This window comes from Pavona decussata, unplaced genomic scaffold (genome assembly GCF_977016875.1).
Source record: "Pavona decussata unplaced genomic scaffold, jaPavDecu1.1 SCAFFOLD_185, whole genome shotgun sequence".
Taxonomy (NCBI): domain Eukaryota; kingdom Metazoa; phylum Cnidaria; class Anthozoa; order Scleractinia; family Agariciidae; genus Pavona; species Pavona decussata.
The window spans coordinates 389070-409112 of record NW_028145594.1 but is presented as its reverse complement, the minus strand read 5'-3'; the positions used below and the strand labels follow the sequence as shown (position 1 = coordinate 409112).

The window sequence follows — 20043 nt, the reverse complement described above, 5'->3', positions numbered from 1 at the left end:
ATGTTATTATCCACCACTGCCACCAAACTTTGTAAAGAAAACGGCTGTAGAAAACTGTTTAGCTACTGATAATTTTTTTTTTTGACTTTATTTTATTTTATTTGTCCTGTAAACGCCTCTTTTGTCTGTAAGGCTTTTGTTGTATGTGTCAATTTTCTGTAATTATTTGTAATAAAAAAAAAAGAAAGCAAAAAAAAAGTGGTTTAACCATGCGTAGATTGACCATACACTACGGAATAAAGCCAGTGATTAAACACCACCCATGTTATCTCCCTCCTATATTTCTTTCCGTGTAAAAAATATAGAAAGTTATGAATTAATTAGAGAAAAACATATTGCAGTGTAAAAAAATTCATAAATTAAGCTATGAATTAATGCGAGAAAAATCCCTCTCGCGTATACAGTATGTTATGTTCACATTGCAATATGCTGAATCTGATATTTTTTCAGCTCACCCTGTGAATCTGTTTGTTTTGGACTGTTATTTATCTGAGGTCAGGTGGTAATGCTAAGTGAACTTTTAATCTAAACAAACTGCGCCTTAAAGACTTAAGGAGGACACTGTAATTACACCAGTTCGTTAATTTTTATAAGGTACACTGGTACTTGTGACCCCCAGCTTCTCATTGCATGTTTTCTGCATTTCACGAATCCATTGTATTTACTTTTTGACTCGCTTTGACTCTACTTTGATATGAAACAATGTTACTGTTACAACTCTATGTTAGCTGATCAAGGAGGGCTATATGTTATCCTCTTGGTTTTTGTTTTGCAGCTTCGTCCTGAGATCAGCATTGAAATCACGTCACAAGATCCACTCGGACAAAAAGGTCATGTTTCCACCAGGGAAACACTGAAGGTTGCTCTTCTTAGTAGCAGGTGGTCCTCATCAGCTGGTGGTTTGTCCACACTAAATAGAGAGCTTGCAATTCATTTGGCACAACACCCTAAAGTTGAAGTCTCTCTCCTGGTCCCAGAGGGAACTTGTAAAGATGAAGACAAAAGAGAGGCTCAAAGTTATGGAGTTACTGTTGTTGATGCAAAGAAACGCCCAGGCTATGAACTTCTTGACTGGTTGAGCTTCCCACCAAAAGATCACAGAATGGACATTGTTGTTGGCCATGGTGTGAAGCTTGGCCGGCAAGTACAAATCATAAAAGATTCTGCCCACTTTTCCAATTGCAAATGCGTTCAAGTGGTGCATGCTGCTCCAGGAGACCTTAGTAGGTACAAAAGCTTTTCTGATCTGATTTCAAAGTGTGAAAAGAAACATCAGGTTGAAGTTGATCTCTGTAAAATGGCTGATCTGGTTGTGCCTGTTGGACCGAGACTAGAAGATTTTTATTCTTCCTATCTACGACGATGCAAGGAGAATCAGGATATTTTCACTGTCACGCCAGATATTTTTGAGAGGGAATTTGGGGACTTAAAACAAGCTCCTAATGAGAGTGGCGAGCTTAAAGTATTGTTATGTGGTCGTGGTGATGATGAAGACTTTCAGCTCAAGAGATATAATATCGCTGTTGAAGCATTTTCTGATCCCTGGCTGAAGAGTAAACCTTATCATCTCATCTTCGTTGGTGCTTCTGAAGGAAAACAGGAACAGGTAAGAGAAAAACTTCTCCAACGTGATGTCCCAGAGGAACAACTGACTGTCAGAAAGTTTGTTCAAAACAGAGAAAAGATGAAAGACTTACTGAATGAGGTTCATCTTGCCATTATGCCATCCAGATCAGAGGGATTTAATCTTGTTGCCCTTGAAGCCCTGTCAGCTGGTTTACCCATTCTTGTTGGTAGCAAGTCTGGATTTGCTAGAGCATTAGAGAACATTCCTTATGGAAAATCATGGATAGTTTATTCAGATGACCCGACAAAGTGGGCAGAGGCAATTGAAAGTGTTCGTGCCAGTCATGCAGTGCGGCTTGAAGAGATCAAATTACTGAGAGCTTCTTATGACAACAAGTACAGTTGGAAGGAACAACGTGAAGCCTTTGTGGAAATAATGTGCAGAATGGTTCCAGGTATGAGCTCTTACTTCGTTTTCATCGTTTCCATTCCAAAAGTAACTGCAAATTTAGGCAGAGTAACAGACACCCTGTAGTTATAATTATAAACGCTGTTAACTCCAAGAGGAAAATTTATTGTCCTGTATCAGTTGGTTCTAACCTTTCAGTCTGTTAAAGAAATCCCATTGTGTGACTGTTAAAATGACAATGAAAGCTATTAACTAATACAATTCTGAAAGACTGGTTGTTTATCAAGATCGTAATAATAGTAATAGAACTTTGGATATGTTTTAGTTTTTTATGGCATTAATTCTTGAGACTTAAAGTTTCAAATACCATGCAAAGTTGGAATGTGTGATAAGGTGGTAGACTTGATAAATGTGACCATCATTGATTTGAACTCTAGTCTTTGCTGCCTTAATACTGTCCATCTACAAGAGAATTTGCTCGCTCATTATTTTCAAGTTTTCAATGGGCACCATCTCTATCTATTTCTAGCTGATAGTATTATTGCCCAATTGTTAAGTTTAAAATCTTATTCTTTCATGGCTCCATTAATTTTTTAAGCCTTTAACCCCTTATATCAAAGAACGAATTCTCTTATCTTGTCCCGATACTTTTCTTCTCAAAGTACTGGGTAGAAGTTATTAAAATATCAAGAAAATTAACCTTGGGTGATCATATCTGTAATTCTTATGAACTCACTGGTTAAATAAGAATTGACATTAGAAGGAGCAATTTGATGCTGATCACTGTTAGGGAATAAAGGGTTTTAGAGATGAACCCAAAATATTGAATGAGAGTGTTTATTTTTTTACAGGCCCCTCCAGCACCACTGTTAAAACTCCAGGGGAAGAGTCCCCTGCTGAACCGACGTCAGCTGCAGTCACACCAGATAAAGGTCCTTCACAGGAACGACATCATCTTGATGAAGAAGCGAAAGGAAAGCCAAGCATTTCAGGAACCTCTTTTGACCCTAAGGGTATGAAGCTTGATTTCTTTTAGATATAAATTTAGTTATCATCGCTCCACGTATTAGCCCATAGGTTGGGTTTTAGTTGTATTTAAGTCTGCTCCTTCGACTACCTTTTCCCTGGACTGGTCCACGGAGTTACGTAAACTACATGACTGTACATGAAATGATTGAGAGTTATCAGGAGAAAGTCCAAAAGAAGAGAAGAAAGACAGTCAAGTTCGAGTCAAGTTTGGGGTAGCTCGATATACACACGTACGCTAAATCGTGAACAAACAACAAGTAAGAGAAGCTCATTTTCATGACGGTTTGTTGATTTTCAGACACTTATGTCAGGATTCTAATTGAAGTTACTTGCGAAGATCTAAATGATGAAAAGAAGGACTATCTCTACAGCCTTTTAGGAACTGTAGGAGAGCAATATGTGAAATCCCACAACCTTACACCTGAACTAGGACGAGTTGGAGCCCTTTTTCAACATCTAGAGGACCATTACAATTTGGGCCTTGTGGCTATTCGGAAGGGCTCTTTAGAAATTATTGTGCATTGTGCTACCTTAGAAAGTCTTGAGCATCTGTGGAGTGACTATCTTTCTGGTCATCTAAGTGAAGTTGCTGAGAGGTATCTTGTTACTGATGAAATTAAGAGGAAATTCGACCTGGACACAGTAAGATTGAAGACAACAATAGCGAAGGAAAATTACTTGATATGCAGAAGGGCTTTGGTGGAAATGTCTGGTAAGTTTTGGTTATGATTAAAACAGTTTTTTATAGAATGGAAGTCAGGAACTTAACTTTCGCGCTTGAAGTTAAAAGCCAGTTAATATATGTGTTTTCAAAAATGTATAGACTGGAAATCAAAGGTCCAGGGCTGTGCACAGGCACCCAGAAATACATTGAACCGTTGATATTTAAAAACAACCAGGAAAAATTATAATTATTTCAAGGGTTCTTATATTATGCGACTGTGCATTCTGCCTTGTCAGTAAATACTGTCAAAAAGCGACTGCTATTACACTTCGTGAAAATTAAGCTTTACGTTTTACCTTTATTCAGGATAACAACAAAGTGTTCAAGGGTTTCCTGCAAAAGGGGTTTATATGGCTCTTTGGCCAAAAATTGAAAAGAAAAAAACTTTCCAAATGTGCCCAGTTTTAGTCTGCACTGCAGATTTTGGCGTTTATATGTGTGTTGCAATGGATTACATTTTGTCTTACCAAACACATGAACTAGGATACAATTTTAATCTCGCGAATGCGTGCATGCGCAATGAACGAGTTATCGTAATGTGGGGTAAATGTCACTTGGTCGATCGGTCGTAAACTTTCACGCATGCGCAATGAAGGAGTTATCATAATGTGGGGTAAATGTCACTCGGTCGATTGGTCGGTCAATCGGTCGTAAACTTTCACGCATGCGCAATGAACGAGTTATCTTAATATGGAGGAAATGTCACTCGGTCGCTGGTCGTAAACTTTCAAATGTGGCGTACTCTCACGGCTCGCTTTAGGTTCTCTCCATCCTCGATCTCAGAGCCTACGATCTTTTGGTCAGCGGTTGGATTGTAGGCCCTGGTACCAGCAGTTACCGGATGTCATGAATTTCATGACATCCGTTGACGAATTACTATTGCTCTTGCTCAGTATTAGAAACCGGAAACATTTTGTCGAAGGATTGTCAACACAACGATAGAAGGTTGAGTATTTTCATGGCCAATTTAAAAAAGATTTTAACTACCCTACCCGCCGCTACTCTGAAAAAACACAGCCTACGTCTTCGATTACTTTTAGGCGTTCTTTTAAAATAATTCAACAACTTTTTCCTTGTGGATACAGTTGTGGTTGTATGTTTACACCAGTCCGGTTATTACTTTTAACTATGGTCTTTATCTGTTACGCCTTGTAATGCGAATGACTTCCGAAAAAAGGCAACCAGATTTCCGAAGAATTAAGGAAAAATTACTCAGAAGTGGAACTCAAAAGCCAAAAGCATTAGTTTGTCTCATCTTTCGGTTACTGATTATTGGAAAGAAATGTTTTAATGGTTTCTTGTACATGTTTCACTGTTGTATAAATTTTATACATTCTGCACCTCTATTATCTTAAGTTGTTGTGGAATATTGTTATCGGGCTTGTGCCTTGTGTCATTATGGTAATGTTTAAAATACATTCCATAACTGAGGCAGATTGTTGATGTCGAAAAATTCGTGTGCCGTTTATATGAAAGGGGGAAAAATGGAACCCACGATGCTGCTATATTAGTTCAAAGACCAATCGTTGCCATTCAGTGAATGGCTTAGGTATCTTAATTTGTCTTAAATCTCCATGTTCTGATATCTATTATCTTAGATGAAAAGCTTACCAGCTTTGCAACGTCTGTAAAATATGAGTAAAGGTCGACAATGGCACACTGTTTTTATTTTAAAATCCCTAAGGATCAGATGCAATGGTTACATTTTGTTTCAGTGGTCAAACAAATGCAGTATAGTTTTGTTTCTGGTTACCCAATTTAAGTACCCCAGTCATTTTTACTCTCTCTAAGAAACCACAGGGTAAAGGTGGGTGGGGAGAGAATCCTACTCACAGTGATGAGGGTGATTCTTATACCTTTTAGCATTTGGTTCCTTGAGATGTTTAAAACTGAAATGATTACCAGTGAATAACACCATTAATTTCGTTTGTTGTTCTCATAAAGAATAAAATAAAACATGCTAATGTGGCATTGGCAGCTACAGGTAGATTAAACTAAATCAAACAGTTTTATTCGTCACAGAGGCATTTTGATAGTTTCCTTTACAGTGCCAAACACTTGCTCTGAGTCTTTCATAGGGTCAGAGAAGTTCCCTATACTACTAGAAAAAATATTAGACCTGCCATTGGGACTTTGCTAGTCTATTTGAAACTTTAAAAATATGTGAAAAAAATGTTATGTCCTTAGATAAATAGCTTAAAGCAAATTTATTTACACTTGCAAAATTTAAAAATTGTTATTAAATAGAATGAGTAACAATGTTAAAAAAACAAATTCAGATGTCTTAAAAAGTGTCTAAGAAGCATCAATTAAAATACTTAAGAACAGAACCAACTAAAATTAGTAACAGACTTGAGTACAAAAGAACTAAAACTTTTCAATTCTAGGACAGTTTTGTTTCCGAGATGGGTGTCACTTGAGTGTAGTAACTGTAAAACACAGGGAGAAAATTCTTCATCTATAGAAACAACATTTAAAACAAGTAAGAAGGGTAGCTCACAGAGAAAGAGGCAAACAGATGGGATGTACTCTAATAGGTGGGTAGGTGTCATACATGTAAAGCACATGTCAAAAGACAACAACAACAATAAAAAGAAACAAATTAAAGCCAGGTGACCCTTGCAGTGGCAAAGCCATGGATGTATCCTGCTATCTTTCCTCTGTGGTGAATCCGGAAATGCCACAAATGTATCCTTCCTCCATGTAAACAAGCCATCAGGGGTTGTGATTTTAGGAGGTTATCAGTTCAGTTACGTTGCTTTTAATTCTCAACAGAAAAATGGGATGCCATCATTTCCATGTGACTCAGAAAGGGTGCAGTTCTCATGTGACCTGTTGATTGAAAGTGATTATTTAATTGGAAGTTAATTGATTGTCCAGACAAATTCGGTATTTAATAAGACTTACATGAGTCCCTTAGTCCTAATTCTTTTCCCTTCAACAAAACCCTTAAGAAGCCATATTTATTCTTTAAAAGCAAACAATGCACTAATTGGGTGAACCAGTGGAAGCGAGAAGAACATGTAATCAGTGCAATAAAAATCCAAGAACAAATCTTTAATTTGCCTTTTAGCTTCTGTTTGCTTAGCCTCTGATCGGTGAGTTGGTAGAGCTTCTGTAAGGTTTGCACTTATTTATTTTATTTTATTTTATTTATTAAATCAATTCCAAATTAAATTGAATCTGTGGTCAGCTTAAAACAGAATATGAGATTCCTTGGAATAAACCGCCTAATACATCACAGATAGATACTTGTATTATTATCAACAAGGGAAACTTCAATTTTTCTCAGCACTTTATTATTTGTGTGGGACTGTGGACAGTACTTCCGAATATTATAAATCGCAATGTAGTGTCTCTTTGGCCGTAAGCGTGTTTCTGGGCAACGGAATAAAGCCAAGTCAGAGGCACTTACCTTCGAAATTGAGAGCTACATCACTCCTGACTTGTGCTAGTACAAAGAGTATGGTTTACTCTTTGTTCAGTTCTTCCTCTGAGATCCCAATGATTACCTTGGCTTTTATGGAAAGCAAGCTAGCTTATTTGGAAGAATTGAAACACTCAGCACAATATTTCAACATCCAGTTTCCGAAAAGATTTCAGGCGTCTTCTTTGATGAACTTTTATCCAAATCACTAATTCTTTGCGCTAAGTCATGTATCGACAAAATGTTTACATGATTTGTTTCTTTACATAGCACGATTTCAAGCGTCTCACCAGAAGTGAAGACCAATGCGCAGAAGCATTTTTCACCTTATAGCGCATCAAACAAATTCTGATTCATTCTCGAGGTTGTGTGGTAATGGTGAACGTCATTGATATTTGGAAAAAAGAATCATATAATCCAGGAAGCCATTTTTTTGTGTTTCTAAACAAGCTCACCCAATTGTAGTTTATTGATTTGGCAAATATTTAAGAGTGCCTGACTGTAACTTTCGAGAATCGCTGGCCAAGCTTGAAAAATCGAAACTCCTGATAATTTGCCTGAAGAAATCTCACTCAAAATTAGCCCAGTTCAATACGCTTGTGTTGAAACAGTACGCAACACAGGAAAACGAAGTTGGTTTTGAGTAAGAGCATTACTCACCTACTTTCTACCAATGGGACCTATAAAAACTTTTGTAGAACTTTGGAGGGTTTTATGGCTCTTTGAAAAATTGACATTTTGAGGACTTCGCGATGAGGCGAAAATTGAGTAAGTTTGAAGGTTTAAAATGCATCTTGATATGTCAGGTATCGACTCGAGAGGAACATTGTGATGAAGCTTGGGTCTTCGTCTTTAATAATACGAAATAAAAAATCTGGGCAATCAATGCACGCGCTGACGAAAACCAAAGGTAGTGAGGCTTCGTTAACAAATTTGCATAATTCGCAACTGTTGAGAAAATGCTTTGTTGTGGCGACTCGGTAAAAACATTTACCCAAGCTATCTTCTAATGGTCATTTTATCTCATATTGCATTTGCCTGTTTCTCTTTCTTGTTTAATAACGTGGTAGAAAAGGTCTGGACAAAAAAAAAGTGTGTGATCGGAAAAGAAAATATTCGCCAAATTGTGGTGGGAAATTTGCATAATGCAAATCTGCCAATAAATCTTTCTGCAAAGGAATCTAATTGGGAAGTTTTTTTTAAGAGTCTATTAGAAAAGGAGTCAAAACAACGTTTAATAATCCGATTTCAACAAATGATTGTCGAATCTTAACCTTTAAATTTATATAGTGCCAAACTGATGATCGCTATTGCGTTACCTGCGTCACGTCAATAGCTGTCGATATTGCCCACAAACTAACTTGTGCTGCAAAATTGTCATTTACAACAGCTAGGAAAAAGACCTTTATTTACTGGCGTATAAGCGGTTTTGCAAAAAATTAAACGTTTACATGACACTGGAATCAGGTTTAAAAATACACACTTGTCAAATGAGTGCGAAAGTTAGACATAGAGTCGGTCAAAGTGAATATTATTAATTAAATCAAGTTTGTTTACTGGAATGCTTTTTCAAATAGCTAGTCCAACCTTTTTCAGTGGCCTTCCAAATAATAATCACCCAGAAGTGGGTCAGTAAAAAGAACCCTCTCTGTTCATGCTGTTTGATACTGTACCTTCGCAAGTGACTGAAAAACAATGTCAGCCGGCATGCCATATTTTAACGTAATTACTGGTATGAAATATCAGAGCTTCAAAACCTGTGTGTTTCCGTTTAACAAAATAATAACTCAGTTTATACCTATAGTTCACATTGGCTGTAGGGCATGCATTTATCTTTGACGAATGTTAACAACAGAAACACAGGTATCTCAGTGACACTGTATATTCGCAATGTCTACTGCATACATCACAAGGTCTATGACCTTTGTTTGACGAAAATAAGAAGCGATGTTTGAGCCGCGTGCGTAAACGTAAAAAGCTGAGTGCTGTTTAACTTTTTACATTTACGCATGCGGCTCATACATCGCTTCTTATTCTATTTACGTACGTAAAGCCAGCTAAATTCACGTCTGTACGCACGTAAAATTTACGCAACAGTGGAAATCCACCTTAACAGTCATACCGCGTTTATGTCAAACCGGAATGAATACCGGAATGAAAACTCTAGGTTTCCTATGTACATGCAACGAATTCAATAAACTTAAAGTTAAATTTCGATTCGGACCATTTTAGTTCTCTTCACTTGTTCTGAGCTTTTTACTTTAGCTAACACGTGTAAGCATGTTGAATCAGCATGTTAAATCCTTACTCCAGTCGCCGATAAATTGAGTGTCCTCTCATTTTGTTCTAATTCGATTTGACGTAACAATACAGGAATAAACTTAACATAAAATACGCTATTACCTTCTTACGTGCCACTTTTTTCTCTGGCGGTTCTGAACATTCATTGATCTCCAATGGCTCTCCTGACTCTTCCACAATATCGGGCAAGTTCTTTCTGGACCACTCTAAGTCTTTTTCGACCAGTACTTTCTCATCATCTATAAATGTGTTTAGAATTGTAGAATCGATAAGTATGAGTGAGGATATTTACTTTCAAATGCTGTCAAGTATTCTCTCTCGAACACAACAGAAGTACAAAACGTAGACCTCAATATCTAGAATTGAAACTTACTGTTCAAAGCAAGGATCTCCGCCTCTACTTTCTTCCCTTCCCACTACACGTGAACCAGCATTCTCTCTGTGTCATGAAGGTCTTTTTCGACAATAAATTATTATTAATCGCGTTGGCGCGATCCCAGTTTTACGTTCTTTTGGAAAAAGAAACAATGCTTTCGAAGGACGTTTGCACATTTCTTTGCACAATTGTCTGACAGACATCACGCGAGTAAAATATAAAACTTGGAAGATTGGATCTGTTACTGACGGTAGCTAGCACAAATGTGACAACTTTTGGCAAAAGATCTCTTTTATATCTAACACCAAAGCGAGCGGATCCAAATTCTAGTATCTTCATTGGATAAATGGAGAGTAATTGTTTTTAAGCTTAGCATATCAACAGCCTACGAAGGTGTTAATTACCAGGTCGCAAGTCATAAATTACAATATCAATCGCCCTTCAAGTGTGAACTTGTGATTTTTTCCTAGCAGCGTCATTAACTATTATTGTATAAAAATTAATATGAAAGTGCTTATTGAAACGAAAAAAACAACAGGACAAATTTTTATTTACAGGTGTCAGTCGATCTGATTCAAAAACGTTACTAACAGGCGTCGGTCTGCATTGACAAAATAATTGTTATCGAATATCGAATGCTGGTCATTTAGACACTTTGCCGGAGGATTACCTTTGGCAGGGCCTTAGATTGGTGACAGGCGTTCGAACAAGTTGCAGAAATTCTACAATAATTTTATTATGGTTGTTTTAACAGGTCATGAACGGTTGAGTTTTTTTCGCTGCGCAGAATATAAACAAACTTGCTCTAGACAAACAACAACAAAAAAGCGATTGAACGCTTTGATGCTTTTAAATAAAAACTTGCTATGGTCATCACAAATGAAAAACGTGAATAGAAACAATGTTAAAAAGCTCTAATCACGATGAATAAATCGGCAGCGGTAAGTATTTTTGAATATCGAATTATGAATGGAAGTAAAGCTTGCATCATAGCAGACCGTTTTGAAACTAATTAATTGTGTAGCGTCACGTCGCTCGAGATGTCACGCTTCTCGTGATTCTCACCCGTGCTGGCCAACTAGCAACAAACCGTCGCTTCATAGAACTATGCCATGGTTCTACACTGTTCCTTGCAAAAAAATCTAAGGCCTTTTAAAAAATGACGAGAGTTTTGGTTCACAAAAAATAAATCATCAGATAGTTGACCGAGTAGATGTTGGTCACGTGCTAGGCAACGAGTTTGCAAGTGACTCAAATTTCATTCGCATCGGTAACCGAAAGATCAGAAAGCGTTACTGGTAAAACCCTTTTCGCTTCGTTTGGTAGACTGTTCCCCGTGATTTTGGCAACGGGTCATTAAATGAGTTGAATCGCCACTTCCATCAATTGAAGGGCTCCGTGGAAAAAGGGCGTAAGTGACGATTTTGGCCATTTTTTTAAATGTCATCCAAATGAGCTGAAATTTTGCATGTGGCTTTTGATGTAATAGAAAAACGTTGCCCTGTATTTTTTTTCGCAAATTTCTGCTTCATTTTGAAGAAAAACCTTAAGCAAAAAACGCGTCGGCGTTCTTTGCATTCTTTTATTCATAGCGGAAACAAAAGAAACCGATTAATGTCTTTGTGTCGTAAAATTTCTTAGTAGTTTACCTGGGATCAGAGGAACACGTTTTCGACTCAACAATTGCGGCAAGCGAGTGAAACAGTTGTTTAAACAAGACAGTATTGTCGCGTCGCTCTGTGAGACGTTTTTCAGTGGGTTCTGAATTTCGCGCTTGGTTCGAGATCAATGTCACGTTACGGCAAGAAAGCAACGAAGCACGGCTAGAGCAAGATTTCGCAAACTACCATTTCGTGTCTTCGTTTCGCAAACGACCAGCCACAAGGCATTGCAAAAGGCCATTTAAACAGCCAAGGCGTTTGAATGAACGGTGCAACTAACTGAAGTTTTGAACGGGTGGATAATTTTTCTGAACTGATGACCAAGTCGTTCGAACGGATTCAAATTTTTCTGAACGGGTGCTACAGCCGTTTGAACGGGTAGACAATTTTTCTGAACGGATGGCGCAAACCGTTCGAACGGATGGACAATTTCTGTGAACGGATGACCAAACCGCTCGAACGGATGCAAATTTTTCTGAACGGGTACACTAGCCGTTCGAATGGTTGGGCAAATTTTGTGAACGGATGACACAGCCGTTCGAACGGCTTTGCTTCCGTTTTGAACGGATCGCCCAAGCCGTTCGAACGGATACAAATTCTTTCTGAACGGATGAGAAACGGCTTGCGAACAGTTATCCGTTCGAAAACGGCAAGCCGTTAGTGTACGTTTTCGCGTGAGAGGTCACAAATGTCAATTTTTCAAAGAGCCATAAGACCCTCCAAAGTTCTACAAAAGTTAATATAGGTCCCATTGGTAGAAAGTAGGTGAGTAATGCTCTTACTCAAAACTGACCTCATTTTCTAGCGTTGCGTACTGTTTCAACACAAGCGTATTGAATTTGGCTAATTTTGAATGAGATTTTTGCATAATTAATGAGGCAAAACCCGTAATTTCGTTTTCTCCAAAATTCTCGAAAACTATAAATTTCCAGAACATTCAAATAATATTTTCGAAGATAGTTCCCCAAAAGTAAACTTCAGGCAAATTATCAGGAGTTTCGGTTTTTCAAGCTTGGCCAGCAATTCTCGAAAGTTACAGTCAGGCACTCTTAAGATACAAATAAATATTCTTATTTTTGTAAATACTACCTGAACTTCATTAATTTTTAGTATTTTTCTCGATTACAAAGTTTAGATAATGTTGTAATTGTTTTCTTAAATTTGATTAATTTTAATTGTGTAGTTATTAGTAACTTAAGTATTTAAATAATTGTTCCTGAAAAGCCCCATTGGGGAGGTAACAATAAAGTATGTATGTATGTATGTATGTATGTATGTATGTATGTATGTATGTATGTATGTATGTATGTATGTATGTATGTATGTATGTATGTATGTATGTATGTATCTATGTATCTATGTATCTATGTATACCTAATCTACTAAACAATGGTCTGCTATGATTTCACCAGCCTGATCGTGTTATGATTCTCTCTTTTCTGTAATGACAATAAACAGTTGAGCTTCGTAAGATAATTACTTGCCCAACAAGCAGTGCAATGGGACAAATGTGAATATATCAAGCTGTAACGTGGGCATTTTAACATATTTAAAGAAAGATAGCAGCTAACTTTATAGATAATCCCAATACATTTAGCAAGTTTTTGTGAAATATGTTCAATATGAACATTTCAATTCAAATTCTGGTCGATGTACACACCTGAAAATTTTGTATGATTTTTCTATTTATTGGTGTTCCATTGAATTCAATGTTAAGTCCACTATTGAACATCTACACTAACTCTTTTTTGACCTGATGAAAACAGTATACAACTTGTTTTTACTACGTTAATTGTGAATCTATTTGCCAACATCCAATCATAGAGGATATGGAGTTCTTTCTTCATTGTGGATACCAAGGTGTTTCTTATGGGAAACTACTGATGTTCATATCATCCGCATACAACACTAAATGAATTAATCTTGAGATAAACTGAGCATCATTTACGTAAATAACAAAGAGTACTGGGCCCAATATTGAACCTTGAGGAACACCAGTTAAAATTTCCAGATGGTCTGAATCTGTACCGTTAACCAAAACAAATTGATTTCACTTACTTAAATAACTGTGAAACCAATTAACTTCATTGTCCTGGATTCCTTAATAAATAAGTTTTCCTAAAAGAATGTTGTGATCTATAGTGTGAAATGCCTTTGACAAATCTAAATACAAGCCTAGAGCAATTTTTCCATGATCAAGAGCAAGCCGTAATCTATCCGTAAAATCTAAAATGGCCATTGATGTTCCTCGTTGCTTTCGGAAGCCAAATTGATACTTCAAGAGGTTATTTTCTTCTAGATGTTGTGTCCGAAGTCCGAAGTCATTTGGCTGTGAATTCATTGCGCCACGGGTGCTAGATAGATAGTTAGACACCCTAAACAACTTTTAAATACAATAATCAATCTCTGCATAGCACCTGTGGCGCAGTGGCGTGGTGCGTTGTCTCTAAAGCTGAAGGTTTGTTGAGGGTGCCGGTTCGAACCCTCGTACAAAGACGAAATCTTGTGTTTTTTCTTTTTTCGCCTTTAAAAGCCAACCACTCCAAAGGTGCCAAAAAATTTTCAACAGTTAAACTTTGTTAGAACTTCCTAAATTTGATGCAAACAATGGTTGATACCTTCGTGGTCACAATTCATTCCCGCATAACGTCCACGAGTCGATAGTTTTTTGAAACAAACTTTAATGCGATTACTGCGTTGCGGTTACCACTATTCACTTCTGCATTCACGAGTTTGCTCACAGGCGCCTTTGATTGTCTATAACTGCAGTATGTTAAAAACGTAGCTTGCTTTGTAAATCAAACTTTAACTTCGTAGTTACATTTTATGATTTTCATGTACTGTTACTGAAGTCACAAACCAACAGCTACATGTAGAACAACAAAAGATATTTATTGAACATTTCAAACAGCCCATAGATCTGTACCTGAAAGACAATACAGTTTGTCCAAGCAATCACCCACATGAGGGGGTGAGTGGGTTTTTGAGCAGTTAGAAGACATCTATGATGCACATGTGAAGGCATTCAAACTTGGCTGTTTGGAAATTACTGTTCAAAGTCCTATTCTTGGAAGCCTTAAAGTCGGTAGAGTGTCTATTGCTCTGGTCACGTTAATGGGGTAGCTGACAGGATTCCGGTCACCAATGAGCTTAAAAGAAAATTAAACGTGGAAACTGAGAGATTAAAGACCACAAAGCCGTAAGAGAGCTATTTCTTGTGCAAGAAGGGAATCATAGAAATGCCACATAAGTTTATGATGAAAAAAAAAACAAAAAAACAAAAAAAAGAAGCGAAAACATTTTCAAAATGAGGCAATCATTCTGGTGCCCAGTCTACATTTCGTTAGCATGCTTCAATTCACCATAATTTTTATCAGAGCGCAGAAAAGAATGGGCGGTGAAACGCACACTTGTCTCTTGAGCGATGTGTGATGCAGAGTGGGACTGGGGCGAGCACGCTCTTCTAGATTGTGAAAAAAGATGGCGGCCGTCAAGGAGGAATATCTTTTGATCCTTCTTAGCCTCGACGACGACGATCTAGACCGTGACATCATTGAAACAGTTTTGGTGAAAGAAGCTGAATATGTGGAGGTAAGGAAATTTTATCTGTTCTCCAAAGAGTAGCCAGTGAAATCCTTACTAAAATAGGCAGTCAGGATTTAGACCAGAGTAGCAAAGTTTTGCATGAGAGCCTGCACAAGTTTGTTGGAGCGGTGAATTATGTTGTGCGTATGTGTAATAAATCTGTCGAAAAAATCAAGGGACAGCAATTAAAGATGGTGAGCCTGGAGAAGGAACTTACACGGCAGAGATCAGATGAACAATCGCAGCTTTATAGATCATGGCAACATCTTGCTGGAATGCCAGAGTCTTCCACGAAACAATGCAATACTATCTTTCAGCATATTCTCCAACACATCTGGAGCAACTCAACTCTTCAAAATCCAGAAAACACGTCTGTCAACCAAACCAAGAAAGTGCCAAATATAAACAGCCAGTCAGCAGTAGACGATGTTGAGAGAGTTGCCATTAGACAACATGCTGGTTGGGCTATAAAGAGGGCAAGAGACACGATTCTGTCCTCCCGGTGTTCCTTTTCAATTAAGCTGTCAAGTAATGATAGTACAAAGGTTGAAGTTAGCAAAGATTACTTGTTGAAATTGATAGACAGACTTGGAAAGGATGAACTACAAGAACCGGGGAAATTTCTGTTTATGCCTTTTCCCAAGACTGATGATTTTTTTTAATACGCTTTATAAAGAAACTGAAAGTCTCTTAAAGCAAGAAACTCGATTGAAACAAACCGGAAAGAATGCAGTTATTTGGACCCTTACACAACTTTCCACTAACACAATTTTGCGTTGTAAATGGGAAAACTTGTTTGGCAAAGCCAGTGGATATGCAAAAGAAGCTCATGAGATTTTACTGCAAAGAATTGTAACCATGTTTCTGAAATCCAAACAGCAGATCATCCAAGAACAGCTTCAATTGAAGCCACAGAAATTCAGCCAAAGTCTGCGCCAAAGTCTGGCTAAGCCAAAGTCAGCCAACAACCGAAGTAGTAGTAAGGAAAGAATGGAGGGGGCAGGTAAGGCTGTCAAAGCATCTGCTGTTCCAGAAATTGTAACAAAACTCCGAAAAGACACTGGGAGTCCAGAAACAGTACAGCAGTTCCTTATGAATTTGAAGAAAGGCAACATAAATTCTACTTTGCAGTTTCTAACAGGCAAAGAGTTAGTCAGGATTCTAAAACTTTAGATCTCCCAGCCTTATCTTGCAAGGGTAAAGCAAAGCAAATAGACGTTTTGGAAAAATATCTGTCAAGTGTGAAAGTTGTCATTATCAAGTATCCTGAAAAAGTATGTTGAAATGTAGGATGCTATTACAGATAAAAATAAACAACTTACAATACGAATACTATAACCAGGGACACTTAAACAATGAAACGCAAATATCACACCGAAGAGCGGAAAATAAAAATTATTAAGTTGTACTGCACAGGAACTAACTATAAATTTTTTTCAGGTTTATTTTCAACTGCTTAAGTGAATGACAAAACTGCGAAGATCACAAATTTCACTCATGTTTCACCCGCAGTTCGCATATATATGATTTCATATATTCACATTGATAAAACTCAAGTGATCAAACTAGAAACTTTAGTTCTGTTCTTGTTATGGCAACTGCTTACTTGATGATAATTGTTGGCAGTGTAACATGCAAAAGGCAAGCCTTGAAAATCAGAATGCACATGCTATTACAAATTAAAACAGATCAAACACATGTGCAAAGAGAAAAGTGTACAAAAAGTCGACAGAGCCATCTTATAGTGTCATTTTGTAAGTAGTTCCACAGTTCAGTGGCATATGGATGACATGAGTAGTTTTTTAATGAAAGCTTTAGCGCCCTGGCTTTAGCAATGTCATGGAGACAAAAATGGTAACTAGCAGAGATGCACAGGAAGCCAGTTAAGAAAGGGACTGAGACAAGCTATAGACTGAAGCTTTTTTTTTATTCAAATATGCTGGCCTATTTGACCAAAACTGAAATTTGATAAACATAATTTTTCTAAATGTTAGTAAATGCTTACGGTTATATTTGCTTTTTTTACAGCTTGCAGTCGACCACTGATCAATTACAGGGGTGTAAATAAGAACACAATGACCATACCGATGACCAATGTATGTAAACTCATTGTACAAAATGCAATTAGTATGCCTGCCCACTCTAATGCCTGCAGATCAAAAATTTGTATCTCGTTTTTAAACTTGAACCAATGTGAGGATAGGAAAGTCCGTTAAAGTAACAGAACTTTCACCTCATCTCAAGGGAAAGAAAAGTTGTGTGTAGCATAACCACGTCTTAGGACTGTGACTGGAAAATTGCCAGTGCTGTTTCTTCGGAAATCTCTGGAGATCTTAGGACAACTTCGGAAACTCCTGGAACTCCCAGGATAGAATTTGCATTTGTAAAAGTTGGCAGCTATACAAATGAATGTATTTGTAAGAAACAGGAAACCAAGCACATTTCTTGAGTTCAAATTGCACTGTAAATTGTTGGTATTTTACTGTTGTTTGAATTGTAAACATTTTCCTTTTAGATAGTTTTATAAATCTTTGTTGTGTTTAAATTTAAATGTGAACCTCTACCAAGGGACACCTCCTAGGTGTGCATATGCCTCCCCTACGGGACACTCAGCAATGGTCCCAGTCACATACGAACGCTGCATTTTTAATCTTCCATAAGCAGACACCTATTCTAAACGGACACTGAATGTGGTCCGAGGGCACCCTTCTGTTTACACGAGGGTCCTCTTTGAAAGAGGTTTGACCGTAGCTTTCCTCAGTAGATCTTAGGATAGGGTAACTGTTGTACAGTGATAATTGTGATAATTGTGCCTTCAGATTCATTTTACCACTTAGGGCACTAAACATAATAATGCAAATAAAAGATGTATTTGTGTACACTACCATACTGTGGCACAATCACTCCCATCACTTTCGTTATAGGGGCTTTGGGACTTTGATAACAATATTGTCTTATATTCTTCATATGTCAACAAACCATTCCACCATGTCAAATATACCATCTGCTTAATCTTCGAGGAAGCTGTTGCTTCTCATTGAAATATGACATACACTCCTCCAATTCATAGACATTGGTTTGCTTGTTGGCCAAGGCCTTGGTAGCTTGAAAGGTTGTGTAGCCATTCACATTGTAGCCATATACAAAGGCGGTCATATTTTGTGTTCCTCCACACATTTGCCTTTGACACGAGAAAGATGACTCTACAAAGTCCTGATTTAGTTTCTGAAGGATTCAATACAGTTCCCCATATTCATTTATAAACTCTTGGGTCCCAATGAAACATAGCAGTTCTTTAGTGGCTGCAATTGTCACCTGAAAATGTAAAAGAAATTATAAGTAATAATTCTAAAGCTCATTAAGCAGAATCCCCTGTATTCAGTCCCATTGGTACCTGAAGTGAGGCCCAGAGTGGTAAGCGGTACTTTTTAGACAATTAAGTTGGGGGAGGGGAGGAAGTGAGGGCGTGGGGCTCCATAGTAAAGTCAATATGAGAGAGGTTGCCATTGGGGGGGCCCTAAGATGGGGTCCTTTGGATGTGCTTGTGTTACAAAAGGGTACATGTAGGTTGAATTGTGAATTTTAGGTACAGGCCACCAAAAGACAATAAAGGGATGGTGTTAAGTATTATGATGTTTATTGAATGCCGCCTTCTCACCCAGAGAATCCCTCACAACCCACCCCTCTCCCCCCTCCCCATGGCATTCATATTCATGGCAGATAAGTATGCCATAGATTTTTATATAGAGAGAAAATAATAGTGATTACCTGAACGTCAAACATGGTCTGCCAAGCTATGAAATGCAGTGCTTGTTCTGACTTTGTACGATAGTCACAGAGTAAAGATTCCTTCCATTCCACAAAATATTGAAGCACATTATCAAGTGTGTTTATTCTCTCATCGTTTTTGTGCCTGATTGGTTTGGTATCATTAAACACTTTCCAAAACTTCTCGCAGTTAATAAATTATGTACTCTTGGGTAGAGGAGGTGACATTGTTTTTACATTTTGACATTATCCCTAGCAACTTTTGCAGATAGTGTTTGAACTGCCAGTTTCACTCTCATGTTACTGAGGCTGTCTAAATGAATATGTGAATTCCTGAGGTCTGTTGCAAATAGGCAGCGTTTCTTTTCTCTATTAAAAACACCGTAGATATGGTCCCAAAGCATATACTTTCCCTTATTCCTCATTGTTCTTATATATCGGCTATTTCTGTCTTTAAATCCACTATTATACAAATTGTTCCTCATTTTTTTCATTAAATGAGGTGGGTCTGAAAAGAAAAATATAGGCAACCCAGAAAATGGATTGAGTCCTTTGCTGTTATGTGTATCATTTGTGGTGTTCATTGTTATAAATTATCTATTTGGTGATGCACCATCGCAGCAGGCTAGTATAATATCAAATCCATAGCTGTGAAGCATGCTGACTCCAAGCCAAAAGACTCTATTTATCTGAAGTGAGGTGGCCCCCTTTGTCAGAAAAAAAGCACATGGAAAGTCAAATTTGAAAAATGTGCTTCTATAAAAAAATTGCATTATAATTATGTGAAGCTATTTCACTGTTAATAGAGGGATCAGTTTCAAAATTGTCATCTTTTACATCTGTGAAACCAACAAGTTCCCAAGTGCTGGGATCAAATACCAATCCTTCTTTTATCCTAACTTCGTCAAAGAAAAGCCCTCCAAGCTTTGCATGTTTGGGAGCCTTCATTTTTTGCAACCTGTCCTTCATCGCTTGTATTGTACTTGTATGCCACCCAGACTGGGGAGAGGTAAAATTTTTATAATCTGACAAATTAAAGTTCTTCCACGTGGCAGTTTCAATCCTCCAGATAATCGCATCTCATTATAGAGATTGTGTGATCTACAATACAACCTCAGACACCACTGAATCACTAATGGATGCCATCGCATTTGTTTTGCAGTGGTATTTAATGCTTTTGTTTGATCTTTAAGCAAT

At 37.6% G+C, this 20043-nt stretch overlaps 1 protein-coding gene across 4 annotated transcripts in view; it reads left to right on the top strand.

The window, feature by feature from the left end:
• Nucleotides 1–3074, top strand: part of LOC146462760 (uncharacterized) — a 121632-nt gene extending 118558 nt beyond the window's left edge. For all 4 annotated transcript variants that reach the window (XM_085085230.1, XM_085085233.1, XM_085085229.1 and 1 more), the window contains exons 22-23: nucleotides 776–2021; nucleotides 2827–3074. In XM_085085230.1, the coding sequence (XP_084941356.1) occupies nucleotides 776–2021; nucleotides 2827–3011 (1431 nt within the window). In that variant the 3' untranslated portion in view covers nucleotides 3012–3074. The remainder of the gene's footprint in view (nucleotides 1–775; nucleotides 2022–2826) is intronic.
• The last annotated feature ends 16969 nt before the right edge of the window (nucleotides 3075–20043 follow it).